The sequence below is a fragment of the Desmodus rotundus genome, chromosome 2 (genome assembly GCF_022682495.2).
Source record: "Desmodus rotundus isolate HL8 chromosome 2, HLdesRot8A.1, whole genome shotgun sequence".
Classification (NCBI taxonomy): domain Eukaryota; kingdom Metazoa; phylum Chordata; class Mammalia; order Chiroptera; family Phyllostomidae; genus Desmodus; species Desmodus rotundus.
The window spans coordinates 203,413,022-203,440,769 of NC_071388.1; the positions used below are offsets into that span (position 1 = coordinate 203,413,022).

Here is a 27,748-nt window from a genome sequence, read left to right on the forward strand (position 1 = left end):
ACATCCTAGGCATGTGCTCTGACTGGGAATCGAACCTGCGACCTCTTGGTTTGTGGGCCTGCACTCAATGCACTGAGCCACACCAGCCAGGTTGCAGGCAGATGTTTTGAGAGGTTTGATTCTGGTGGGCAGTGGCTGGGAGAGGGTTATGGAGTCAAGGGAGAATTTTTTTTAATGTTGTTCATGGGAGTCTTGATCATATTTAAAACTGATGGGGAAAAAATCAAGGGGAGGGGAGTTGACTGTATTAGAAGATGAGATATAACAGACAGGGTAAGTTCCTGAGCAAGCAGGAGATGGCTGGAGGCCAGAAGCAGGGAGGATCAATGTGGGTAGATAAAGATAATAGTTAGCAGATGAGGGAATTCAATTCGGGTTCCTCCCCACCTGTAATATAGGTGACAGTTCATCTTCCAAAAGGGAAGAAGAGGGCTTTGCATTTGAATCCAGGTGGCTTTTCATCTCAGAATTACCATAGTTAGCTTTTTATTTCCTTCTCTCCCCCCTGCTTTTTTAAACAGCCTTATTGAGACATACCTCATATAGTTCACCCATTTAAAGTGTATATAACTCAGTGGTTTTTCCGTTGACTTGCAGGTAATGTGCAACCATAACCACAGTCAATTTTAGAACATTTCATCACCTCGAAAAGAAACCCCATACCCTTTAGCTATCACCGTCACCTTCCCCGCCTCCTTATTCATCTTTTGCTATCAGAAGAGAGCAGAGTGTGGTCTCAATTCAGATTTAAAATCATATCGTTATTTCAAAGAAGAATATAAACTGGGCATTGAAGGATTACTATGAGCCTCAACTTTGATGTAACCAAAGAAGCAAAGGGGGCTGAGGCCTACTGCTTAGGTTCATGGGCATAAAATCGACAGTAGACTCAGAAAACCTACTAGATGTCAGATTCTTCCCTGTCGAAGAGAATCATCTTAAGAATGAAAGTAATAAAATGAAATTGAAAAAGCAACCCATGTAATTAGATTTTAAGGGAACATTTACTGTTGATAAACAATTTTATCTACTGGACCAGAAAAAGTGCAGTCGGGCACTTTAACATTGATGCTGATTGGAGTTTCGTACTGGGATTATTATATTAGGAGGATGGTTTGTAAGCACTTAGAATAGAAAGTAATAGTCAGTAGAACTCAGCATAGGCTTAGTAAAAAGGTCTTCCCAAATTGGCTTCATTTCATTTTCTTATGCTCAGGAAACATGGAAGAAATAGATACTCTTATTTGACCAAAGTATTTAAGCAAAAGTCACTTGAACATGATTTGGAAATAGGTGTAATGTCCAAGTGGTTGAGCAGCCGTGCCCAAGGATTTTTAGTCAGTAGATGGTTACTGAAAAGAACGTGGTGACTCAGAGGCGTAATGATAGACTCCCTTCATGGTTGTTTCCTTTTAGCATTTTGGCTAATGATTGAGGCCATGGGAAGCATCCCTATAAGATTTTCAGATGATACAGACGGGAGAGTGATAGCTGGTATGATGGATGTCCTTCCAAATCCAGAAATACCTCCACCGTGTGGAATGATGGGCTGTTGGTGAGATTAAATTAAATAGTGGGGCGAGTTAAAGCCTTCATTGCACTGTCATTCAAAGATCTGGCTTTAAATGAGTTATATGATATAATTGCAAAAATTCTTAGATAGCCTTGGGCTACTTTAGCATTTGGGACATTGGTAGGAAAGTGGGGTCTGATGTCTTCTGCATCATTCCACTTTGAATAGGGTTGGACCATGAGTCCTATCTTTCTCGGGAGGATGGTGAAGAAGCTGAGAGGTTTCCTGGAGGAGACTATTTAGGGAAGCTGGGCAACCTGCCTTCAAAGGGGAGCTTTTCTGTGGAAGAGAAGTTAGGACACTGCGGATGTGCAGTGCAGCCCCAGGCTAGCAGACGCTAGAGTGAGGAATGTTTGTCTCAAGAAATACTCTGGCAGCTCCCTGGTGCTCAACTCTGCAAACCCTGCAGACCCTACAACTGTCTAAGGTGAAGCAGGTGACAGTGTAGTAAGGAGGATAGAAGGTTGTGGCAGGGAGCATCATGGGACCAGGTGATTGATTCTGCAGGTGCCGTGAAATGCTTATGTCCTGTCAATCTGTGCTAACTAATCTCCTTGGAGGAGATTTCTGTTCAAACACTTCGGTTTATGTAGCTTTTTGTAGCCTTTATGTTTTCCACATGTCTTTAGTGCCCTACTTGAATCTCCTCTGTTATTAGCTATAAGTCTTGTTTTGTTTTTTTAGTGGTCCCTTTAGGACTTACAGTATATAACTTTAACTTACTGCAGTCTCAGAAATATCATTCTGCTGCCTGTATAAGAACCTTACTACATTCCATTACCCACCCACCTTTGAATTGTGGTTGTCACATATTTTTGTTCTACATGTGTCATAAGCTCAGAATACATAGTTGTTTATGCTTTAAATAGCCAAATGTCTTTAAAGACTTTCTTAATGATGAGGGGGAAGTTGTTTATATTTACCCACTTGGCTGCCTCAGTGCCCCTCATTGTGTGTGTGCAGATTTTCATCTTGAATTGTTTTCCTTCTGCCTGTAGGACTTCCTTAAGCAATTTCCAATAGTACGGGTCTCCTGGTGGCAAAATCTCCCAGCTTTTCTGTGTCTCAGCAGCTCTTTCTTCAGCTCTGTTTTTGGAACGATCTTTTCACTAGGAATAGAATTCGCAGAGGACGGCTTACTTTGTCTTTTTCCCTGACTTAAATGATGTTCCTCTATTATTTTTGACTTCATTTTTATCAAGAAGTCTGTTGTAATTCTTTGATATTTTTGCTAATGATTTTTACCCTCTGGTTGCTTTTAAATTTTTTTCTTCACTGAATAAAACAATTTTATTATTCCATGCCTTGAAGTAGTTTTCTTTCTATTTCTTATTCTTAGTTTTTTAATTTATTGGCTCCATGGGATTATTGTTTTCATCAAATTTGGTAAATTTTTAGCCATTATGTCTTTGTTTATTTTACCTGCCCCGCCCGCTTCCACCCCCCCCCACCCCACCCCACCCCCAATCTAGTCTCACACAGATTAGACTGCTTTCCCTGAGTCACCCTCTAATTCACCAGCATGCTTTTTCCCCTCTCTCTGGGTTTCATTTTAGATGGTTTCTATTGCTCTGTCTTTATATTTACTATTTCTTCAGCGGTGTCTAATCTGGTGTTAATTTTATCCAGTGTAATTTTTATTTCAGGCATTGTAGTTTTATTTCTAGGTATTGATTTGGGTCTTTTTTTAAAAGATGTTTTTCATACCTTTACTTAACCTGTTCATTTTTTCCGGAACATGCTGACTGTAGTTACAGTAACTTCTAATGTCCTTGTTTATTAATTCTATCACCTGTGTCACTTGCAGGGCTGTTTCTGTTGATTGCTTTTTCTCCTCGTTATTGACTGAGATAAAGCCCTGTGAAATCTCTGCTCTATACCCTTGAACCGAGCTTTTCCTCAGGTTGGTGGGGACAGGAGCCGTGTCCAGCCTGTGTGAGCCCCTGCTCCCTGGCCTCCCTGTAGTTCTGTCCTCCCTGGCGCTCCACCCTGCTGCAAAGTCTGGTCCCCTTGGCCTCGCAGACGCCCAGCTCTGTCAGCTCAGCCCAGCTCACGAAGGCCACCTCTTCTGCCTGGCTTCGCTTCCCTCCCCAGGCCCGGGGCTGGGGCAGTTGGAGGTTCATTTCATGTGTTCCCTTCTCTCAGGGATCACTGTCCTATGCTGTCTGAAGTTCAGTGTTTAAGATATGTTCTTTCATAATGTTCTTCTATTCTTTAGCCTGTTTTTCATGGGGAAAGGTAAAATCTGGCCCAGTTCCTCCATATCTTGGCCAGAAGTGGAAGCTCTTTGGTGACATTTTATTTATCGCTGACATTTTACCTTTGCATTCAAAGCCTCTTTGTGCTTCATTTTCTGCCATCACTGCCTTGTTCCCTCCACACCTTTTTTTAACAGACCCTGTACTTCTCCCTCCCCCTCACTGCTGGCTTTTGCCAGTTCTTGCTCCTCAATCCTCCTCCCCCACTTCTTGCTTCTCAGTGTCTCCGGTCTGTGGGTCAGCTCAGGTGCCTCTTCCATGTTGTTTTCCTCCTGCCTGATGCAGAATTGAACCTTTCCTCCCTGTTCTGTTTCTATCATCATATTATTTCCAGGGTTCGGGTGCATATGTTGGGAATCTGCTGTCTTCCTTGCCAAGCACGTGTGTTGGTTCGTGTGTGTGTGTGTGTGTGTGTGTGTGCACTCACACGCACATTGTTAGCTCCTGAGGGCAGCTTTGGGGCTTGTCCGCCTTTGTGTCTTGTACACAGGCCCATGGGTTTATAATACATAGCAAAGGTATTTAACAGATACAGGTGTTGTGTTATATGTTTGTTAAAATGACTTGTTTTTCTCCCCTCCCCCAAAATCAGGCCACAGAAGAAGTTTCCAAAAATCTGGTTGCCATGAAAGAAATTCTCTATGGCACAAATGAAAAAGAGCCGCAGACGGAAGCAGTGGCACAGCTCGCTCAAGAGCTGTATAATAGTGGGCTCCTGAGCACCCTGGTAGCAGACCTGCAGCTCATTGACTTTGAGGTAACGAATCAGTTTTCTTAGTTTTCACCAACAGCACCCTATTCATACTCCTTTTCTATGTGTGCTCTCCCTTGGAACAGCTGAAGATTCTGCCCAGCTCTTGGCTCAGGGGTGGCAGACCTGTAAGCATGCCCAGGCTAGGCTTCCTGCTCATTAGCAGAGCCAGGGCAGGAGCTCAGAGTGTCCCAGGCTTGGGCCAGGTCTTCTCCCCTTCTTTTACCACGTCATACGTGGAAGTTCCTTAGGTGCTCGTCATGTCCTCCTCCCATTTAGGTTGTATTTAATAAACAGATGCTATTTTACATAACTCACTGGTCTTTGGTTCTCAAGGAATAAACACTCTAAAGATGCCATAGAATGTTAGAGTGTTAGAGGTAGATGACATCTCCAAGAACATGCAGGCTTTTTTGTTTGTTTTTTGTTTTTACCTATTGAGAACGCATTACAGCAGAGATCATATGTGTTCTGCTTGACACTGCTTATAAATGTTTAAATTAGGGTGTCATTTCCATAGTAGGATATTTTATACACAAATTTGAACTTCTGGCTTCTCTGGAAAATGTTGACTCTGGTAACATTCGGCCTATAGTCCTACATGGTCTCCCAGCTGACACAGGAGATCACAGTTGGGTGTGTGGCAGCCAGCCCAGCCTGCTTTTCTGCCTTAGGGCCTACTTTGCCCATTTGCATCTCCTGCCCGTATATGAGATGGGGAGGCATATGAGATCGTTTCCCAAGCTTATGCAGCCAGATCGGCCGTGTTAAATAGTTAGTTAGTGTAACAGTGAGAATAATGGCCCTTGATACCTGTCTAAGAAGTAAATACACATATGCTAATGAGGGGCTCCGGCATGGTCAAGATCCTTTGAGTCTTTATTATGGGTGTGCTTTGCTGTGAGCCCCAGGGTCTGTCATCCTCAGTGACTGAATGTATGTGCAGGCACATGAAAAACCAGGGGGGAAATGGCAGGTGTAGTGCCCGGTTCAGTTTTGGAGAGGGATTTGAGGGTGGGGTTCATAGTTTACTCAAATATAACATTGATGATAGAAGAGAATAAAAATGTACTTCTGCCCTGTAGAACAAGTAGAACTATTTCCATTTATATAGCTGATTTCATCTGTTTTTAATAGGGTATCAGATTGCAACAACAACAGTTTTATTTTCTCTGCAATGTTGGGGATGCGCTGGGCATCCAGTTCCTTCTCCTTTGTCCACCCATCCCATCCCCAGCCTGGTCACTGAAGTTAATGTTCATTTGGCACTTCAGAGACACACATTTGAAAGAAGTATACACCCTTGAGATGGGTTCTTAGATTGCTGTTAACAACTCCTGACCAGCATGGGCCCTAGGATGGTCCCTGATGATGGAAAGCGATTGTAAGGTCTGTCAGCCTATGAACAAGTAGCCGTTCTGAAGCATCCCTTGGCATCCAACGCTGCAATTGTTACTTTCTTAGGAAGTTTGTAAGGTTCGCTGTAGAGTGGTAATGTCCATCTATTTTGTTTAGTCAAATATAGTGGCGTAATTCTGATCTGAACTGCATCATGGGATGCCTGGCACCTTCATTATTAATGTATATAAAGTCTTTCCCAAGTAGGCCTAGTTGAATCAGGGCATGTATCTACTTAACCATTGAAGCTCGGCTTCTTATGCAGTTATTTCATTTTTATCATTAGTAGCATACAGTTTCTCCTTCCATCACTGTAAGAGAAGAGTATGTATAGTGTTTATAGCACAGGCATCCTGTTTAGGCTGCCTGTTCCATTTGGGTGGGAATCAGGTCTCTGAACGTTGTGAACATATAGCAAGGTTTTGTTCTTCATATCTGAGTCAGCATGATTCTGAGAGTTGGAAATGGCTGAAACTGTATGTAGTGAGATTTCACTTTGTCAATACACTACTTGGGTTAAAATAGTATTAAAATTATAAAGAAATAAAATAAGAAAATTTAATGTCTAAATGTTTTAAGCTCATATATTTGGTCATAATTATAAATATGCAATGCCTTGATTTAAGTTTAACTGGGAGGGTGGATGGGCTTTTTGATGGTTAGTCAGGAAGTATTTTAATGATTGTATTCCTAATAGGGCAAAAAAGATGTGGCTCAAATTTTCAACAATATTCTCAGAAGACAAATTGGTACAAGGACTCCTACTGTTGAATACATCTGCACCCAACAGAATATTTTGTTCATGTTATTGAAAGGGTATGTACAATGTAATAAAATTTATATTCTCAGTTGAAAAATAAAAAGGAAAGATGGTCTTGGAGAAAAACAGCATATTGAATATGGGGAAGCATTCTCTATGTATGGTTCACTTGGCTCATTTTTTGGTAGCTCTTGAACAAATTTCCCTCCTTAAAATTCAGCCTGTGAGCTCAATTGAATTTGAAAATGCCCATGCAAGTATAAAGGTAGGTGAATCATAAGCCGTTACATTTTTAAGTCCTACGTGATTGAAGAAGAAAGTCCTCTGTGGTCTTATTTCTGTTATCTATGATTTAAAAAGTTCAAGGGTATGGAAGTCAGTTAATCGCATATTTAAAGACATCTTTGGGTAGACACGCACAGTGTCAGGCAGCAAAAGCTGCCTAGTAAATGGAGCATGGATGTTATGTAGCTTCACTGTGGTCAGTCTGCAAAGAACTTGTCCATGAAGTAGCACCCTTTGCTTTTTTACCTGTGTACCCACTGTCTAGCCAACTCAGTCTGGTAATTGAGTGCAACTTCCTAGAATTATTGCCAGACTAAGCGGGCATTTATGTTTGGATAGTTCGTCAGTTTAAAAAAAAAATTTAAAAAGCCTAAGTACTTAAACTACAAAACAAAACAAATCCTCTTTCTCATCACTGAGCCTCCCTGGTTGGCAAGGTAACCTCCTGTTGTTCCCCACCAGAGTGGTCTGTCCCCTCTGGCCATGGTGTGCATCATGTGTCCCCACACTGGTGGTGTTCTATCAGATTGGTGGCCAGACCTTTTACTGGCATGACTGTCGGTGTGGATCAGCTTGCTCCCCTGCCCCTAACTTCACAGCTTGCCTCACTCTGATTCCTGTCTCTGGTTTAACGCTTGCCCCAAGTTCAGACTTGCTTAGACAGAGCATGAGTCAGTGCGTGTGTTGGGTGCCAGCATTCTGTTTCCTTTTTTCTGTTGCTGACTATCTGTGTTGCTTCTTCAGATGTTGCCATACAGAGCTACTGGCATCTCATTTTTTGCTGTTGTGTCAACCCAAGACTTGTGTGTGTAACATGAAGGAAGTAGTCTGAAATTTTGGTGTTCTGCAAGCAACTTACAAGAGCCTTTGTGTATTTTTAAAGCCAATAATTCCTTTTGCATAGAAAGCCATCATTATTAAAATCTACAAAATAGTTACTTCTGCCTACATTTTCACTTTAGAGTAGCCAGGGGTATGATAAGAACCTTGTTAAACATCGTGTAAGTAACAATATGAAGATACAATTTGAAGAGAAAGTTTAAAGGTCTCGTTCATCCATCCATCTGAGCCAGCCAGAGCAGAAAAACTTGAGCTGGACAGGGGAGGAGATGCATGGACAATGATGTTGGTACTGGGACCCAACAGAACCCATCCCCCCACCCTTTGTAACCTCTCCTGTGCATGGGTATGTCAGACTGGAGAGGGTGATACAACAAACCCTCTCCTGCCCATCCCCCAGCTTCACTGGTTATTATTCCACGGAGTCGTTCTCGTTTCATCTGTTCCCCCTTTCTCCTCTTCACACAGTGTCACTTCGGTTTGCATCCCTAGTAAGTAGATGATGCGTCCACAATACCATTTACAGACCTAGCACTAGCTAATGTTCTATGTTCAGATTTCCTTGATTTTCACCAAAAAAAGGTCATTTTTTGGTTTAAATCAGGTTCCAAACAAAGCCCAAACACTAAATTTGGTTGATGTGATTCTTTTTTTTAAATTTTTATGTATTGATTTTAGAGAGAGAGGAAAACAACATTGCTTTGTTGGTCCACTTATTTTGCATTCAGCGGTTGATTCTTGTATGTGCCCTGACCAGGGATCAAACCCGTAACCTTGGTATATCAGGTCCACATTCTGACCAACTGACTACCCGGCCAGGGCAGTTGATATGATTCTTCACTCTCTTTTAATCTATACTAGTTCTGGCCCCCTTTTTAAAAATATGGCATTTATTTGTTGAAGCAACTGGATCATTTGTGTGTGCGTGTGGATCACGTGTGTATCACGTATTTTAGATATGCATCTCTATAATTCCACTTACATGTTCTTTATCCTCTATTCCCTTAAATTGGTGATCAGGTCATTATGAACTCAAGGGGTTTTTTGTTTGTTTTTTGATGTTTCATAGTCATAGATTTTTGTTTTGGGTTTTTTATTCAAGCCTTCTTACCAGACCCCAAAAATCTTTTAAAAGATTTCCTAAGCTATAAAAACAGACTGGTGGCCCTGGCCAGCAGGGCTCAGTGGATGAAACCCGTGACCGAAGGGTCGAGGGCTCCATTCCCAGTCAGGGCATGTGCCTGAGTTGCGGGCTTGTTCCCCAGTCTGGGTGCATGTGATCGGGAGGCAGCCGTGCAGTGCTTCTCTCTTGCATTGGAATTCTTCTCTCTCCCGTCCTCTCTCTCTAAAAGCAATGAAAATTTGTTTTAATCTTCTCAAGTGAAGATTTAAAAAAAGAAAATAAAAAACAGGTGGTGAGGATTTTTTTAAAAGCAGGCTTGTGATTACAGAAAGATACAAATTTTGGGTATGTAACAATATTGCTGACTTTTCAATCATATAGAGAAAAAACCTGGTAACTGTCCCTCTGGAGACACTAATAACAACAATAGTAATGATCATTATTATAATTAGAGCAATAGTAATACTAGCTAACATTTAGCTCCTACTCTGAGGCAGGCTCTGTGATAGTGAAAACTGCATTCCATCCTTGGAGTGTGTGGTTAAGTCTGTGAATACCCTCATTCTGCACACAAGGGAACGGGGTCTCAGGCGGATAAGGAAACCCGAGTTTACACAGACCACGCACTGGAAGCATGTAGCTGGTAGGGAAGCCGTGGCAAAATACCACGGACTGGGTAGCTTAAAAACAGACGTTTATTTTCTCAGTCCTGGATCACAGAAAGTCCGAGACCCTGAGGGCGTCGGCAGGTTGGTTTCTTCTGAGGCTGCTCTCCGTGGCTTGCAGATGTCCGTCCGCCTTCTTGCTGTGGCCTCACATGGACTTCGCTCTGCGCACATGCATCCCTGGCATCTATAAAAAACTAAGGATTTGGGTTTTTTAAAATATATTTAATATGCTTCAGTCCATTCCAGCTATCATGTTCAAATTTTATGTCCAAACTGCCCACCTTGGGCCATTGGGAGCCCCTCTGTCCTCTCAGCCACGCCCCATTAGTCTTTGATCGGTCCGGTGCTCTCTGGCACAGGATGTCCCCTTGTTCATTTTGTGTGGGTTCCTTCCTCAGACCTGCAAATAGCCATTTCTTCAAGGAGCCCTGTGAACTACCTTTTAAGGTTTCTGTCCTTCATACCGAGTGACCTCCCGCTCTTCCTAAGTGCTTCGATGGCAGATACTTGGGGAATCGCGCTGCCCCCCATTGGTTTGCATTTGCGGAGACTCTTGTTGCTGGTGCTAGACTGCATCTGGAGGCACTGTTTGCTCTGGCGATTTAAATGTTAATGCGCTCTCCACTCTAGTGCTAACAGGTTGTACAGCATAACTGTTTGCCTTGTAATCATTGGTTTATGGTTTAATCGTGTAAGATAAGCTTGACTAACCACCATCAAAACCTGTCCAACTTGTTGAACCAAACTGTCTTACCCTCGTCTTTATTTGATTAGTGAGAAGAAATCATTGTAAACGCCTAGGCTGGAAGTGCTGTTGATACACTCATGTGCTGGGTAGTTGTGGTAACACAGAGCTGGGTAGGGGCACTGCGTTGCTCTAGGTTGAATTAGTGCAGCAGTGGGAGCAGAAACAGGGACTAAAACTGAGAGAGCCCCAGGAAGCATTCAAAAAGGACTGGTGCCTTGGAGATGGAGAGGTTAGGAGCAGACAGAGGGTGAGATTGGAATTGTGCTGTCCCATACAGCACCTACTAACCACATGTAATTATTTATGTAATTATTTAATTTCAAATTAATTTAAACTAGGTAACATTTAAAATTTAATCCCTTAGTTATTTTAGCCAAATTGCTAGTGCTCGGTGGCCACCTGTGGCAGTAGCTACCATCATGGACAGCGCAGATAGAAACCAGTTCTGTCATCGCAGAAATTTCTCAGACCTGTCTGTCTGAGGCAGAACAGTGGTGCCAGCTCAGAGACAAAGAGGCTGGGGTGGCGGCCTGTGTCGTAGAGGAGATGAGATTGGATTTTAGACATGTGGAGTTTATGGCACACCTTTAACTGAAGTCCAGAGACAACAGAAAGTACCCAAGCATAGCTCAGGTGTGGACCTGAGCAGGGGACAAGGAGGGGTTGTGGCGGCAGCCGGGAGATTGTATGGGCGTTCACTAGCAGCGGGCAGAAATTGAGCAGAGACCTCAGCCAGATAGAAAATGAGAACAGTCAGAGAGGTAGAAAGGAGAACTGGGGGTTTTTTTCTTTGAGAGAGAGATGCAAAGGCCAGCGCTGGCAGGACCCTAGGTGGTAGAATCTGTTAGGAGAAAAGGCTGAATTGTCCAAGAGAGGTCTTTGCTAGTAGAATGTTGGGGAATGGGATTTGAGATTTCGAGAGACTGGAGGAGACTGAGTGAGTGGGAAAGACACTGAACCCGTGCGTGCAGCTTGAAAGGAGGTGGGGGAAGAGGGCAGTGTGTTGGAGCAGGACGGCAGAGGCAGAGCCAGGGCCGGTCCGAGGGGCTTGGTGCAAAGCAGCAGGGAAAAGGCTGCTGGGCTGAGGGAAAATGAGGTGACCTTTCTGAGCCTGGGGAAGGGAGACACGAGAGCCGCTGAGGTGGGTGTGGAGGAGGGCTGCCTGGGGAATCCCTGTGCCCCTGAGAGTGTCCTGAGGGCTCTCCTTGGCTGTGACATCTCAGGACCAGCCTTCCAGGTCTGTAGGGCTTCGGTGTTGCTCAGGGTCTTGAGAGGACTGCTTTGAGTATTGAACTGAAACAGTGAAATGTAAATGCTGTATGTGGGATCGAGCTGTTCAGATACTATGGATTTAGGAAACTTACTTGTTTCACATCGTTTTTTGATTCAGCTTTGGGGTTTTCTAAAGTGTTGAGAGCATTCCACATGTAAAACTAATCCCTGTTGGGAGGTGTGGCTCTAAATACTTCTCTTCAAAGGTTTTAGCTTAAATAATGAATTTTTAGGCACACGATCACTCTCGGCCTGTGACTTTTCTTTGGGTCGAAGCAGTCACCACCCGCTGGTGTGTGTGTGCCCTACCTAAAGAGGAAATTCACCTGAGCACATCCCCTGCTCTGGGAGAGGCCCCGCATGCCACCTGCTGTGCTCCCCAGGGTAGGACACATTGACACTTCCTGTTCTGAAACTGAACTGTTCGGTGTTGGAGTTTTAAAAGAGTAGTCACGTTTGTTTTTTTTTCTTTTTGCAGGTATGAATCTCCAGAAATAGCTCTAAATTGTGGAATAATGTTACGAGAGTGCATCAGACATGAACCACTTGCAAAAATCATTCTGTGGTCAGAACAGTTTTATGATTTCTTCCGATATGTTGAAATGTCAACATTTGACATAGCTTCAGATGCATTTGCCACATTCAAGGTAACATATAAAAACCAGAGAATTTTACATATGCTTACAAGTCAGCTTTACCACGTGTGCTGGTCCCTAAACCTCTACTGTCCTAGCCTATACACTGCTGCCCCCTAGCGGGAAGAAAGAAGACAGTTTATATACAGCGTGGGGAAAAAGTAGGTTTACTTTAGTGAGTACATGAAACAGTTTATTCTTGTATTATTATTATTTATTAATTATTATTTTCCATATGAACAACTGTAAACCTGCTTTTGCCCCTCCCCCATATACATCTCTGTGACTTACATATATGAATAGAGTCATAGCTTTAAAAGGGTGGAAAAGGTAGATTCTATCTTTTTTGTCTTTCTAAAAGACAGAAGTATCTTTTTCTGTTAAGTTACCCATCAAGCACAGTATATAGCTGTAGCAACCAGGGCTTCCTCCTGGGTTGGACATACGGTTGCAGTCTCTCTGGTTAAGCACCAGGTGAAGTAGCTTGCTGCTTTCTGCTCAGGCCTCGGAGAACAGGGGACTTACCCCTCCCACCTCATGCTCATGCCAGAGCTTGTTAATTCAGTGCAGAGGGTGGGGGGAGGCAGAACCACCTGCACTGTTCAGGTTACTGTGCAGCCTCCCTCACCCGTCCACCTTACCTCCCTGTTGTGATTTGTCCAACTGCAATATACATGTGGTAGGGGACCGCTACACTGCATGCACATTTTCGTTGTGAATTGCAGGGTTCTGTGCTGTGTAAGGTATATAAATAAAATAGTAATCTTTATTAATGGTTTTCACAATAAGAGCAAGACTTTCTGTGTTGCATTCCCTTATGTAACCATGTCACCTTGTAAGTGAATATTTAGACTGTTATTTTAATATAATCAGAGTTCAGTATACTAACCTACAGGCTGCTGTGCTCAGAAACCATGAACACTGTAACAATGAGAAGTGGCCAGTTTTCTTATAAGGGCTTTTTTATTATTATAAAGAGCCCCTGAGGTGAGCACAGGCCTTGGTTTCTGGGTAAAATATGTCCCTCAGAGCAAATGAACACCCTTAAAGTAGGATGAAAGCCTGGTGATCTGCCCTTCAGGGTTTCACATTGAATAAGAATAAAATACTAGTGTGAGAGGTGCCCAGAGATTCATGTCCCTGAAACCATTAAAGAGGATGTCAGAAGCTTTAGGTCAGACCTCAGATATTTACGTGTCAATGTACAAAGCCAGATGAAGTGAATTTAGGATTACAACAGAACAGTACATTTGATGTATTAGGTATCACTGCCCCTGGTGGCGTAGGACCAAGGTGGCTTAGGAGGAAGGGGGTGCCCCATTCAGCAGCCGCAGACCCGTTATGAAGGGAGGTGTAGCAGCACCATGTATCAAGAAGAGAAGATATTCCTATGTGGAAAGAAAGCCATGGGCCCAAGAGTGGCAACTCTGGGAGCAGGAGGGAGAGGGAGGGGCAGAGAGGGGCAGAGGCGTGGGAGAGTGCAGCCAGACCGCTCAACCAAGGAAGACATGACTCACGTGCTCTTGGCACAGGTGGCAAAAGTGACCAACAGGTGAGATAGGTGTGCTGACTGTATGCCAGAAATGTGAGTCCCAGTATCTGACAGAGTCTTGATTGGCGTTGCTGATAATGTCACCTCAGTTAGGATTGCTTCTCTGAATTAAATTCACACCGAGGTGATGGAATCACTGTGGGAACAGCAACCCTGTCAGGTCTCGGAAGCCACAGAGGGCAAGGTTGGGCACAGCAGGCGGTGGTCTCTACCTGAAGTGGGGAAACTTCAGAACCTTGTAGGAGTCTAAGGACGAGCTCGAGAAGGGAGAGCGCTGAGAAGCTGGTGGGGATTCCACGTCTCAGCTGCTCCTGAGAGCGTGGAAAGTGGCGAGCTGATTAGAGGGAGCCCTCCTGTAAGCAAAATGGACGAGAGGCCAAACCCAAGACAATAGCGACGGCCACAGCCTAGCACACAGACTGAAGCCCCCCTACACACACAGCCTGAGGAAACCCCCCAGTCGGTGAAGCGGGAAGACCAGCGGGAGCTGTGTCTGCCTCACCCAACAGGTGCTGGCAGCGGGGAGGGTAGCAGCCTGCCTCCTGCTTCACTGGTGCCCTCTTGGCAGAGGGTATTTTATAAGGAAAAGGAGAACAGATCTGTGGCTCATGCTGTCCTTTGTTATCAAAGCAACTTGCCCAGGAGAGGCAGTCTGCAAGCAAAAACTCTCAGACAAATGCTGCTCATCCTTAACCCTGGATTTAAGTCCCCTGGAAGTGGGCCGCGTCTTAGAAGGAAATTAAAACTACCTGTTCTAAATGTGTCCCAAGTTTTGTAGGTTGAGTGAACGGTACTGAGATAGTTAAATCAGTGACCAAATATTTGTTAGTGATTCTTTTTTTTAAGGAATTAGAAGATTGGGAGGGGCATCAGAAGGCCAACAAATATATTTCCAATTTTCCAGAGTAAAAGAAGGTAGATTCCCCAGAGAGGCTGGTGGAGCTTGGAGCTTGATGTTATGCCTGTGTAAGGTTCTAGAAAGTATTTCTAAAGAGATGATATCTGAGCATTTTGGAAAGGAAACCGAGTACCCACAGCCAGCATGGATTCACTAAGAGTAAGTTCAGTCATACTAATCTCGTTGATGCCAGAAGACCAGGGGCTTAAGGGCGTGGCTGCCTGGGTACAATTCCCAGCTCTGCTGCTGCCTTAACGGGCGTCTTCCTCTGCTGAAACGTGGGTCTGATACTAGTATGCCAGCTTATTGCGGCCCCACACAGTACTTGTGCTATGAGCAGCAACTGTTGGGAGTCCTTCCTGACAGCGAGCATATCCCAGATGTTGAATCATTGTACAGGCCTGTTTTCACATAGGCAATGAAAGGATGAGCCAGGTGGGGTTTCAGTGCAGTGCTCTGAGACTCCCTGGGTGCTGCATCCAGAAGGTGCTGGAAAAGGGATTGCCATCACCCTGGAGAGACTTCCGGTGGCTCTCCACCCAGGCAGGTCGGTCATTATTAATGACTTAGATGAAGGGTGACAAGGCACACTTACCAGATGCATAGGTGATAGCGATGATGGGAAAGATAACAAATAACTGTGAGCCTCAAATAAGGCTTCCTAAAGATCCGGAGAGGCCAGAGTGCCACGGCATGAAATTAAGTACACGTAGCTGGGGTCTCCACTTGAGGGCCCAACTACGTGTTGAGTAAATATGGGATGGGGGGGAGTAGACATGGTAGTAATAGCTAACACTAAGGTAATAATTACTAAAATGTAGGTAGCTTCTCATACTCACACAACCCTGTGAAGGAGGTACTGTTGTTATCTCCTGCACAGATAAGGACACTGAAGCCTAGGAGTGTTGAGTGAAGTCAGAGAATAAATGGGGAAGCCAGAATTTGAACCCAGGCAGTCTGACCACAGAGCCCGCTATGAGTAAACAAATTCTGCATACATCCATTAAAATTAAACAGTCTGATGGTGCCGCCCCAAGCTACATGTGACCATACAGCGTGTGACCTAAGGAGCTGTCAGTGGTCTCGGCCCACTCTCAGCTTACCAGGTAATAGCACACACGTGTTCCGTTCCAGGCACAACACTTTAAGAGGCACACAGACAAGTAGGTGACCTTCAGGAGACATTAGGTGGTGAGGGGGACTCAGCACCTGTCATGCGAGGAGTGGTTGAACGAACTGGACGTATTTAGCCTGGAGAAGAGAAGACTGTGGGGACCTGCCGTGAGAGCACTGCTGTGTGTGCAGTGGGGGCCTCAGACAGTGGGCTAACCTGTTCCTGGGAATAACCGGGCATGGGCTTTGCTCCAGCACAGGACAAACATGCTGACTCTGAGAGCTCCAGGGGGAACCGTGCAATTAGAAGAATTGAGTTTCTTGTCCTTGGACATATACACTTAAGTATCAGGCAGGAAGGTGGGCCAGACAGCTTGCCAAGGCTCCGTGAGAATCAGCCCCTGGCCTAGCAGCACTTCCCCTGGGATTCCAGGGCTGTCTTTATTTATCATGTGAAATTTGGGGCCCAAACTTACATAATTTTTAGACATCTTTTTAAATTCAACCCATCCTAAAAGTGGGCTGCTTAATCTGCTGGACTTGGGATGTGAGCCCTGACCTTTCTCGAAGTTACACCAGGGCCTTGGATGCACTGGAATTTAGACAGGTGGGAGACGAGCAATCCTGTTCTCCACCTGCCGGCCAGCCAGCAACTCCGTAAACTGCAGGGTGCTGACCGGGTACTGACTGCATGGCCACTTCCCTTCATCCTCTGTTCTGCTGGTTTCTGTCTTCACGCCCTGGTTTGAGCTGCCCCAAGCTGTTGGCCCCGCTCCTAAGGTGGGTTCCCCTCATCTCTCGGTAGACACCTCCTCATCTCCCAGCTTAGTATCGGCCCTTTTTCTTTGCACTGGCGCTCAGCAGTTGCTCCGTTCCTACCGATGTGTGACTGTCCCCCCCAGGCCCTGCCCTGGCTTGGCCCTTATTAACTAAGGGCTCTCGTCTCGTGGGGCCCCAGGGCTCAGCTCCTACTTTAGTAATCTCAGAGCACCCCTCTATCTCTCCTACCCCAAGGCCATTGGGATTTGATTCTGAGATTGGCAGTGGTCTTCTGAGTTTCACAATCTCTTTAAACCAGGTGATAACAAGTAGGCAGCCCTGGATGGGGAGATGTTGGTGGTCCTTCTTTTCCTGTGTGGCCCAACCATGAGCCTCTTGCCCCTTGCCCCTGCTTGAGATAGAGCCTCAGAGCAGAAAGGCCCCTTACTCAGACGTGCAGTCAGATCTGCTGTACAACACTCTTAGGACCTTTGCTTTGTAAAGTGATACTTTCTACCTACCTATTCCTAAGAACCCAACCCCAGCTGAGGGCCACTGTCTCTCAGACACCTCCCTCCGGCCTTCTCTGTTGTCAGCTTATGACAACAGCGAGCACTGGGCTCTAGAGTGATTTACCACAAAAAAGTAGACGTGGCATTCAGTGCAGATCCCAGCTCATTAATCCCTTTATTCACTCACTCGTGTGTTCATTTAGTGAGTCTCCGTGCCTGCCGTGTTGGGCACTGCTCTCCAGGTATGGGTCTCCACAGGGCCCCGTACAGACAGGCCCCTGCCCGTGAGGCTCCTGTACACAGGAGACCGCTATGAACAGGCCACCGCAGCATGCAAGAAGGAGGGAAGTGCTCCTAACAAGCATGTTTGGTGTATGTGCCCTTAACTTAAGTTCTCTTTGTTTCTCTCTCCCTCACCTCTGGCCCAAAGATAACACTGAGATAACATCAGTTCTACCCCTCCGTTTCCTCCTCCCCTACATGGAGAAAGGGGGGGCGGTCAGGAGCCTCGTAGCATTTCTTAGGCTACTCCTCAGGTACTCAAAATAAACTCCAGGTTTTCTGGTTTGGCCTCTTTAATCCCTCAGGGGGATCTAGAATAAATTGGGTAGGTTTTTCGTGGGCATATAACATATATCCTATCCAGCAGTTTAAACACCTGTAAATCTTTGGGATGGAATTAGAAGCCTTCTTAAAAGCATACTTTGAACCTTGCTTGATGAGACATTTTCTCAAACGTTCCCTGATTTTGTCTGTTCATTCATTCATTCATTAGATGTTAAGCTCTTACTATGTGCTGGGTACTGCATAGGTGCTGGGGATTCAGAGATTAGTGAAAATAGACTTGACCCTTGTGTTTATAGAATGTACAGTCTCGCATGAGACATTCATTGAATAATCCCCCAGACGTGGAGTCACCTGTAACCATGCTTTCATGCTGGTGACCAGTTGGGAAGGTTCCCTGTGGAAGTGGTGCTCGCATTGAAGGCCAAAGGTAGCAGGTTCCTAGAGAGGAAAGCCTGCTTCTGGAGGCCTGTCAGGGCAGGGTGCTGGCACACGGGCGGCAGACAGCTCCCTGCGAACCCCCTGCCACTGGAGCCCACGGAGGTGCCGGTGCCGCAGTGCCTTCCACATCGGTGTGACCGTGGAACATTTCCTAGAGCATCTCCCATTTCCATGGGGCTTGGATGTCTTCAGGAAACACCAGTTTGGTGTAACCTGGGGAACTCCAATGTAAACAGCAGGGAGCGCAAGTTAAGGAAAGTTGTTTCTGAGAAAGGGGGGTTGTTGGCCCCAACCTCTCCAGGAGAGGCTCTACAGGAACTTAATTCCTTCATTTCCCAAACAGTGACTGGTCACACATGTTGTCTTGCTGTCACATGTGCCCATTTTTTCCCACCTGGCTAGTCATTGCCAACTTCAGGTCCTTGAAGGCAGGGGCCGCATCTTTTTTCTTTGTAATCCTAGCACCTAGAGCTGTACCTGGCATGTAGCAAATATTTTATGAATGAATGATCCTTGACTTGTTTCCGAGGAAATCCATCAGGTGTGAGGCATAGGCTCTATTTCGTGGTGATGCAGAATTAGACGTGAGGTCTTAGCTGATTTTCGATCTTACAAATATGCAGCATTATTCTGCTTACTTAGGAACTGATGTTTATAAAATGACAGGGCTTTTACAAAACGTTCCACGTCTGCCAAAGACTATTCGGTGTGAAACTGAATGCAGTTGAATTTAGGAGGAAGGAAATGGAGCCTCCGATACTTTTTCTAATTAAAGAAATGTCCTCTTTTTCCACCAGGAGCATTATTCTATTTGACATTTTATCACAATTACTTACTTTTATTTCACTGCAGTTCTTCATTCTCTTTGATGTATGTTTTCATTGCCTTACATATTTGTTTTTAAATTTTTTCTTCGAAGAGCTATAGATGTGTGACTAATCATAATCATTAAAATCACCATTTCAAATTACTGATTTTATATACTCGTATTCGAAATCAATATTTCCAATACAATTCATGCTCAAATGTTTTTAAGTATAGTAATTTTAACAACAGTTTGTATTTGGTAAAATGGTGTGGAATGTTTTAGGATTTTCTTTTCTCAATTAACTTGAATGCAGAGCAACTTTTTGACTATGTTTTCTTTTTCTAGGATTTGCTCACAAGACATAAATTGCTCAGTGCAGAATTTTTGGAACAGCATTACGATAGAGTGAGTATATGAAATACTATTCCAAGAGCAAGTATGTGAAATACTATTCTAAAATAGCAAATTTTAAGTTTTGTTCCCAGCACTGAAAAGTTTACATTATATTTTGTACCAGAATGTTTGTTTTGTGTCTGCGAAGCTTTGAGATGGTGACACGGTCATTCCTCTACGAAGTGGGGTGAGGGGCCTTATTTGGTCAGAAGCAGATTGATCTTTCTGATCCATACACCACCCTTTGAATCTTTCTCGCTTTAGAAGAGGAAAAGAAGGCCTTTGTGCTGAATAGCATGTAATACACAGTTGAGACAAAAGGAAAGCTTACAGGCTTCCTCACACTCCTTTCCGTCAGGGGCTCCCGTTGGTGCTGCTGACAGAGAGAAAGGGAGGCCACAACAGCAAAAGCTCCAGCCCACAGGAGGCAAGGCCTGCTTTTGCCCTGCTCCGCAGCAACTCCTGTTCCCACCAAAGCCATTGGCGCTGGGGGACTCTGAAGTCCATCCTTATTTGTAAAGTGGGGACACTGGACTAGCCCTGCAGTGAGGTCCCTTCCAGCTTGAGTTGATGTCAGACTTCCTGATAATAGAGCCCCTGAGGTTTGTCCATGGTTCTGAGTGTGCTGATAACCTGACCTTGACCGTCATAGCGGCCTTCAGGCCCCAGTGCAGGTGTTCTCTTCTAGGCTTCTCTCCACCCTGTGCAGGTCTGCTCTCCCTGCGAGTTTAACTTCCACATTGAAGCTCTCTCCGGTGCTCCTAGAGCACTCACGATAACAATCCACTTACAATTCCTGTTCATCTCGCAAGATTCGGCTTAGGTTTCATTCTTCCACTAGTCATTTGAATTTTTGAAATTCTAGGTATTGTTAATCTTCATTGTTCACTTTGTTCTTCAACTAAATTAAGATTCTTATAAAATCTCACAAAAATCTTAAAATAATCAAAGTCTGTGCTAATTCTTTCGTGTTCCTTTTCCCTGTATTTCCCTCCCACTCCCAGTAGCGTCCTTACTCAGCGCACAGCACACAGGAAGGCCCTTGTGGGCAGCCCCAGAGATGGCGCGAGCGTGGTGGGACGTTCAGTTTTGCTGGTGCCTGTGTGTATTTGGATGCAAATATGTTTCTTTTTCTGCTCGTTGGTCTAAAATGACAGCATGGTCATTTCATCGGTGCCTTTTTACAGTAGTTAGAAGCGTGGGCTTTGGCACCAGACTTCTAGGACAAGTCCCAGCCCCACTGTGCGCCCCCAGCCCGTGGCACAGCCGCCCTTTACCCTCTCTGCCTTCAGGGCCTTCAGCCTTACACAGGGCTCATGCCAGCACCTGCCTGCGGGGCTGTCAGGCTAAAAGAGTGTGGGTGTCAAGTGCTTGGCACGGCGCTGCACCATGCCTGTTACCACACAGCCTCAAAGGTGTTTTATTGCAACATGCCAGTATCTCAAAGCCCACCAAAGCTCATGCTGGCCAGTGTCCAGGAAATTGACTACAGCCAGTAGCATCCGTTGAATTTTGCAGTGAGAGATGTCCCTGCATGGTTTAATGGGTGACATCGGGAACAGGATTTTAGAAAACTCAGGTGATGCAGCTAACAGAAATGTGTGCGGCGCGGGCAGAGCTGACGGAGGGAGAAGGACAGTAGGGGGTTGCGGGTAAGTTACATTAAGCCAGAGGTGGATTATTGCACAAAAATACATGCTCTGAAATCCTAGGCACCTTGGCCCTGAGCTTTGTAATAACCAAAGTCAATTAAAAGATCCCAGTCTGTGTAAAGCAAAAGAGATGCCTGTTGCTCAGAAGAAACAGCCTTTTCTAGCACTGAGACCTGAAACAAGTGTTGGCATTCCTCGAGGGGAATTAAATGACAGTGTCGTGTAGCGGACGCCCTCAAGGAGACTTGGCAGTGAAGAAGATGCAGAACTAACATGCAGTTCCCTGAGACCAGGTCTTTGAGGACCCCAAATAGCGCCTGTCCTCGCTTTGTCCGAATCCAGGACAGAACCTAACACATCTGGGGGGGGAATGCATGAGAATGATTTCTTGCAACTAAGAATTAGGTAGCAGAAATATCTTGACTTGGTTTTTCGGTTAAGAACTTGAGGTGTACATATTCCATGTTACTAGTTAAAGGCAGTTCTGGTTGTTTTGACCATCAGTGTGACGGTCACTTGAGAAGGTACGGTTAACAGCCTTCTCTGAAAATACATGCCTGACTTGCTTACATAAGGAAGTAGGTGGCCCATCTCTTCCTAGAGGTGAGCGAGAGAAATGATGCACAGGCAGCTCCAAACCAAGGCCGAAAAAACCTCTTCTGCAAAAGGCCAGATAGTAAATATTTGAGGCTTCTTGGGTCCTGCGGTCTCAGTCACCTCTCTTATCGGTTATGCTACAAAACCGGAAATAAAAATGCATAAACAAATTTGTTTACAATAAATGAGTGAGCATGGCTATGCCCCAATAAAACTTTCTTTATAAAGAGGCGGTGAGCTGGATTTGGCCTATGAGCCATAGTTTGCCAACCCCTCCTTAAACCACAGATGAATGGATAAATGGCCGCCAAAGACGCAGCATAAAGCACAGGCACAGGTAGTTTCAGTGTGGACCCATCCCAAAGCAGCATCCTCTGCCACCCACCACAACCAGGACACCCTCAGGACGGTGCTGCCGTCTGACAGTCATGCTGGTGTGCCCAATTGTGGGACTTTTAAAGCCTACTATAGTTAGAGCAAGCGTGTGTGTGTGTGTGTGTGTGTGTGTGTGTGTGTGAGAGAGAGAGAGAGAGAGAGAGAGAGAGAGAGAGAGAGAGAGAGAGAGAGAGAAAGCTAGCTGGCCTTCTGTCCTCACTTTCTCAAAGTGTAGCCTTGGCTCCGGGGGCCCCTCATTTCCTACTTCCCTGCCCACCGTTCCGTAAGTCTGGCAGACGCTTGTCAGTCCTTACGCCTGTAGCATTTTGCATTCTCCAGGCGTCTACTCATGCTGGGTCCTTCCCTTTTATCCACCCAGAATCCCCACCCCCCATTTCTAAATGAAATCCCTCCCATTTTTCAAGTTTGAGCCAAAATCCTGCTTTCTCTAGGATGTCTGCTGATCATCCACACTGTTCAACACAGTGCTGAATGTCTTCTCTCTCCCATTCTTAGTTATTTCTATCTATGCTTGATGCATAGAAAGAACAGGTAGCTTTTCTCTTTGTGGTTGTGCTTTGGACTTGTTGAGTTCTCGTCTGTAAAGAATATGAATTTTCTAATGTAACACCAAGAACCAATAGCTGACTCAACAGTGAGGAAACAGTCAGGGGACAGGAGTTTTGTTTCATGCATGTGGAGTTTGAGGGCAGAAGAGGACCAGACTTAAGCTACCCGTGGGCCTGTGCAGAGCTGGGAGGGGGTCGGTCCAGGAGCCCCCTTCACAGATGTGCTAAGCAGGCATCCCCCTGAGGGCTCCTAAGTGGTCAGGAAGGGCAGAGCAGATGGGAGGAGGCCAGCTTGGGCAGTGTTGGGCCTTCATGGGGTTAGAGGTTTCTGCCCAAGCTTTATAGCATTATCTGCCAGTCTTCAAAAACTAACTCTGATATATATCTTTTGTCTTAGTTCTTCAGTGAGTATGAGAAGTTACTTCATTCAGAAAATTACGTGACAAAAAGACAGTCACTCAAGGTATGACAGATTATTTATTTTATGTACTTTTCATTTCTCTTCAGCCTGTGTTTGCTTTGGGGGGAAAGGGAAATATGCTAGCATGTGGGTCTTGGACCTTTAGGGGAAAATACACTTGTCCATGGTCATGGTTGGTGTGGAAAGGAACGGGTTCATCAGAGGTCTACACAGGCACCTGCCCACCTCCTTGTAACTTGGAGACACCAAAGGGCAATATACAGAATTTCAAAGAGGAATTTATCTTTTAACAATGCAGTGCTTTAGATTTTGAAGCTTATTTTTAAAACTTAGAACCATGTAAACTAGATGAAGACAGTACAGGTGTTACCTCCCCAGGATGGTGCCCAGATGGCAGGGACTTATTTGCCGGGGGTAGGGAGGGAAGACAGTGTACGCGGTGAAACTGTGGTCCGCAGGCGGGTTTGGCTGCTTTCTATTGAAACAGGTTATGAATAATTCCACTGGAAGTTAAATAACATGTTCAAGGTCGCATAGCTCACAAGGAGCAGGGAGCCAGGATTCAAACACAGGCGGCCTGGTGCCAGGGGCAGTCCCTCCGGACTTTGCTTCTGCCTCTGTCCACCAGGGCCACCGCTCAGCCACACCCCATTGTAGGCTACACCACCAGACCCCCACTAGGCCTTGGTGCTGACTACACGGAGAGGTGATGCCTGGTTTCCAAAAAGGAAAAATCCAGAGTGAGCAATGGCGATTTATAAGTTAGATAAAGTGTAACCCACCTTTATAGAACTCAGTAAGCCCTAAAGGCATAGATTTCTTTCTAGCTTAATTGACGTTGTTAATTAATTGATGTTATTAGTGATGAGGAGTCACTGAGGAAAAAAGGGAGTATCTCCAGGATACTTGGCTTAAAGAATAGAAAAGCTTTCATTTTTATAAACCTTTCTAAATTAGATTTGATGACTTTGGCCTGTGTATGGCCTGTTAGTGTATGGAAAACTTTGGACATAACCCTTTTGTCCCGTGAAATTCAGATAAATAAAAATAATATTTAGTTAAGCTCTGATAGTCAAGTTTGGGACCAAATGTGCCTGAATGTTCCCTTCAGAGAGCAGCGCCAGACTCACCGCAGGTTTAAACACCCACAGGAAGGGGGCGCTCGGCGGCTTCCAGGTCAGGATGTAGTTCGCGAGTCAGTCTTCCGAACAACTAGTGACACTCTGTGCCTGAGGACGAGGACGATTAAATGAATTTTTTTAACATTGGTTTTTTCTTCAGATCTTAATGTAGGGTAATTCTTTAACTGTCTTCTCAGCTTCTCGGTGAGCTGTTGCTAGACCGACACAACTTCACAATTATGACAAAATACATCAGTAAACCCGAGAACCTCAAACTAATGATGAATCTGCTACGAGACAAAAGCCGTAACATCCAGTTTGAGGCCTTTCACGTTTTCAAGGTAGAGTACTGCACCCGTCACCAGCCTCACTGTGGCAACCTAAGTGACGCGATTCGGTTCAGGTGATTTTCATGTTTTCTGTCCAAATGAGGGAGACATTTAAACAAAAATGGATCCAGAAACAGGGCAAACCATTCAGATTTGAGAACAAACCAAGTTGATTTGTCTTTGCCATAGAAGGTTATCAGTCACAAAGGTAGGGCTGCTTTCCGTGGGGGTTTATTCTCAAAATTCATTCTGATCTCTTGTGCCCAGAAATGATTTCTGCCTGTTTTATGCTAAAATCGGCGACTGTATTTAATGCCAACTACCTGGTTTCAGAGCACAAAGGAACGTGCCAGTCCTTTTTGTGCTAAAACACATAAGACTTTAAATTTTCAAATTGTAAAATACGATTTTCCAAAGCACAGACCTGTGACGGAGTTACCCAGACTCCACCACGTGCCCCCGGGAGGGAAGTGCTGGGTGTGGCCTGCTGAGCCGGTCCTGTTCTTTCCTGCGGCTGACGGTGGTTTCTCTCCGGCAGGTGTTTGTTGCCAACCCTAACAAGACGCAGCCCATCCTAGACATCCTCCTCAAGAACCAGACCAAACTCATCGAGTTCCTCAGCAAGTTCCAGAACGACAGGACCGAGGACGAGCAGTTTAACGACGAGAAGACCTACTTAGTCAAACAGATCAGGGACTTGAAGAGACCAGCTCAGCAAGAGGCCTAACTGCTGCCCGTAAACATCCAAACTAGTAAACCCGAACCCAGCACTTGCTGTTAGCTCTTCGGCATCAGGCACTCTTTCCGATTCACGAGGAACATTTCTGCTCATCTGCTGTTAAGTGAACGGTTTTTCATTTTACCTTGTTTTGTTTTTTTTCAGTCGAACCTGGAGGAGGTAGCTTCTGCTTTCTTGCACACTAGAGCACACGTGGACTTTTCTTGATCTTTGTGTCATTTCAGGATTCGGAGACCCTGTCTGCTGTAGGAGCTGTGGACACGGCTAGGTTCACAAGGGCAGAAGTGGGGGGGTGTGGTGGAGGGGCGGAAGGCGTCGATGGGATCGGACTGGCCTGCGGGTTTGCATTGTCTTTGTAAGAGCGGGGCGCGGGTTCTTGGTGCGAAGGTCGCCTTCACCGGAGGAAGATCGTGCTGTGTTTGGAATCGGGTCCACACCCATGACGAAAGCTTTTGGGTGGAGAAAATTGACGTGAGAATAACTTGATACTGAAACTTAGCAACTTCTTAAAAGTGTGAAGCTTCATAAGGTCATGAGGAAAATGTATATATGCTTTTCACAGCTTTCTAGAATTTTTTGACATTTGATTTTCTTAAGACTTGTAAACCTGGATATGTTGGGAGATATTTGTTAATTTCCCTTTTGGAAGGTCTTTCCAAATAGTAGAGCTAGCAGCGACTCCTTGCATTTCATTTCAACGATGCTTATAGGTTTCTTTTGTATATAATTCTTAGAATGCTCATTTCTTTTAAATGATTTAATTTGTACAGCAGAGGAATGTTATTGTATTAGTATGTAACTATTACCTAATATTGAGTTTTTGCAAAAAATGAATGCTTATCTGTAATTGAAATATTTCAGATCACATGAAAATGCTGATTTAACATTTAAGTATCACAGCATTAAAAGGAAAAAGTAAACCAGTCCTTCGTATTCAGTTATCTAATGGGGTGCCATCAATAGGGTACAATACAGACTTGGAACTCAGCTCCACTTTCCTGCATAAAACTGGCCTCATTCATGTAAAATGAGTCAGGAGTTTGCCAGATCTGTGAATGATACCGATTACGCTGAGTTAACGCTGACTCTGTGTGTGGGGGGGGAGCCTGTAGAGCACCTTTTCTTCTTTAGAGTAAGTAACCCAGTACCATAGTTGTGAAACTGAGTAATTAAGACTTCAGCTTCTCTTAGGGAGAGTTCCTAGTCATAGGTGTTCTATGGGGAAAATTTTTTTTTTTTTTAATGTCCTGTTCCTTAATGCTGCAGATTATCAGTATTTATAAAGTAACTGATTTTGCACCACTTTTTGTTACTGTGACCACGGCAGAACAGCGTCTCCTAGAATCTATCTCTGTGAAGTTATTAGAATGGTATCTGTTCATCTTAGCGATGCAAAGACCACAACTAACAACTTATAAATCAGAGTTTGCCAGTTCGAGTTCAGCATGGCTGTGGCTGACTAAGAAATTTATATGATTATTCTTTGCTAGCCTCTCTTACTAACTGAATTATTTATCGGCCAGTAAAATGAGACTCCCAAGTGATGTTTCAGCAGGTTGTAAAAACACCGGTTAGGAAAATAGCCCCAGAAAACACAGATGCATTTCGTTCTCTTTAATTACGTGGCAGCCTGTATTATGGTTGGTTTTGCGAGGCTGTCTTGACCACCGTCTATGTGAAATCGTTCATGTGTCCCGTTGGCAGCAGGGAAAGCGACCTCAGCTTCCCGAAATGAAAACACCAAGGTGTTGGGGACGGCGGACTTGGCTGTGATGGCACGTCCTAGTCCTCATGCTCTAGTGCTGGTGTCAGGGTTGCACGTGAGAACGTCACACCAAGTGGAGGAAAGGGTTCCCTGCCAGGCTGGTTCTTAGAACTTGAGATAACGCAGCAGCTTCCACTCGGGGGACGCCCTCGCAGTGCTTGGGTGCGGGCACAGCGTGCCGGAGACCACCGGTGTGGTGCCGCCCACGGGAGTCTGGGGGGAGTTACGCTTTGGGGGTTCTTTGTTTTTAACAAAAATGTGAACATTCGAGGTTGAAAAGTTGCATTTGAAGTTACGACCATTTAATATATTCATATTACCAAAACTATTATACTGGAAGTGGTTTCTCTTTGTGTTACAGAGGGTTGATTTTATGTGTCAGTTATTCCATGTGATTTCTAGCCCTTAAGAAAACCAAGGTGAAGTACGAGGTTGTTGGCAGTGTCCTGAGGGCGTTCCTTTCTCTTGAGGAAAAGTAAATTCCTTATCTGACTATCTGGCTGGCCCTGTAATTTAAACTCAAATAAAATTTCGGAGAAACAGTGCTGCCTGTGTTGTCAAAGTCTCACAGAGCCTCGCATCCCTGTCCCTGCGAGCAGCCCCCGTCGAGAGACTCGAGCTGCTGTCGCCAGCTGTACCAGAAACAGCACACCCGCGCGGACCTGCCCAGGCCTTTATTCTATTTGGGGCCTTGTTTTTGGTGTCACACGTGCTTCCCGCTCACGCTGCAGGGCTGGTTGCTGCCTCACCCTTCCTTTCACAGCCAGGTACTCGCACTTGGGGAGCAGGCCTCTCTCCCCGCTTCTGTGACCCTCCAGTACTAACACTG

General features: G+C 45.0%; 1 protein-coding gene across 4 annotated transcripts in view; it reads left to right on the forward strand.

Moving 5' to 3' along the window:
* Window positions 1-27,464, forward strand: part of CAB39 (calcium binding protein 39) — an 85,335-nt gene extending 57,871 nt beyond the window's left edge. For all 4 annotated transcript variants that reach the window (XM_045197993.3, XM_024564291.4, XM_045197994.3 and 1 more), the window contains exons 3-9: window positions 4,424-4,588; window positions 6,678-6,796; window positions 12,155-12,323; window positions 19,304-19,363; window positions 22,942-23,007; window positions 24,284-24,427; window positions 24,954-27,464. In XM_045197993.3, the coding sequence (XP_045053928.1) occupies window positions 4,424-4,588; window positions 6,678-6,796; window positions 12,155-12,323; window positions 19,304-19,363; window positions 22,942-23,007; window positions 24,284-24,427; window positions 24,954-25,142 (912 nt within the window). In that variant the 3' untranslated portion in view covers window positions 25,143-27,464. The remainder of the gene's footprint in view (window positions 1-4,423; window positions 4,589-6,677; window positions 6,797-12,154; window positions 12,324-19,303; window positions 19,364-22,941; window positions 23,008-24,283; window positions 24,428-24,953) is intronic.
* The last annotated feature ends 284 nt before the right edge of the window (window positions 27,465-27,748 follow it).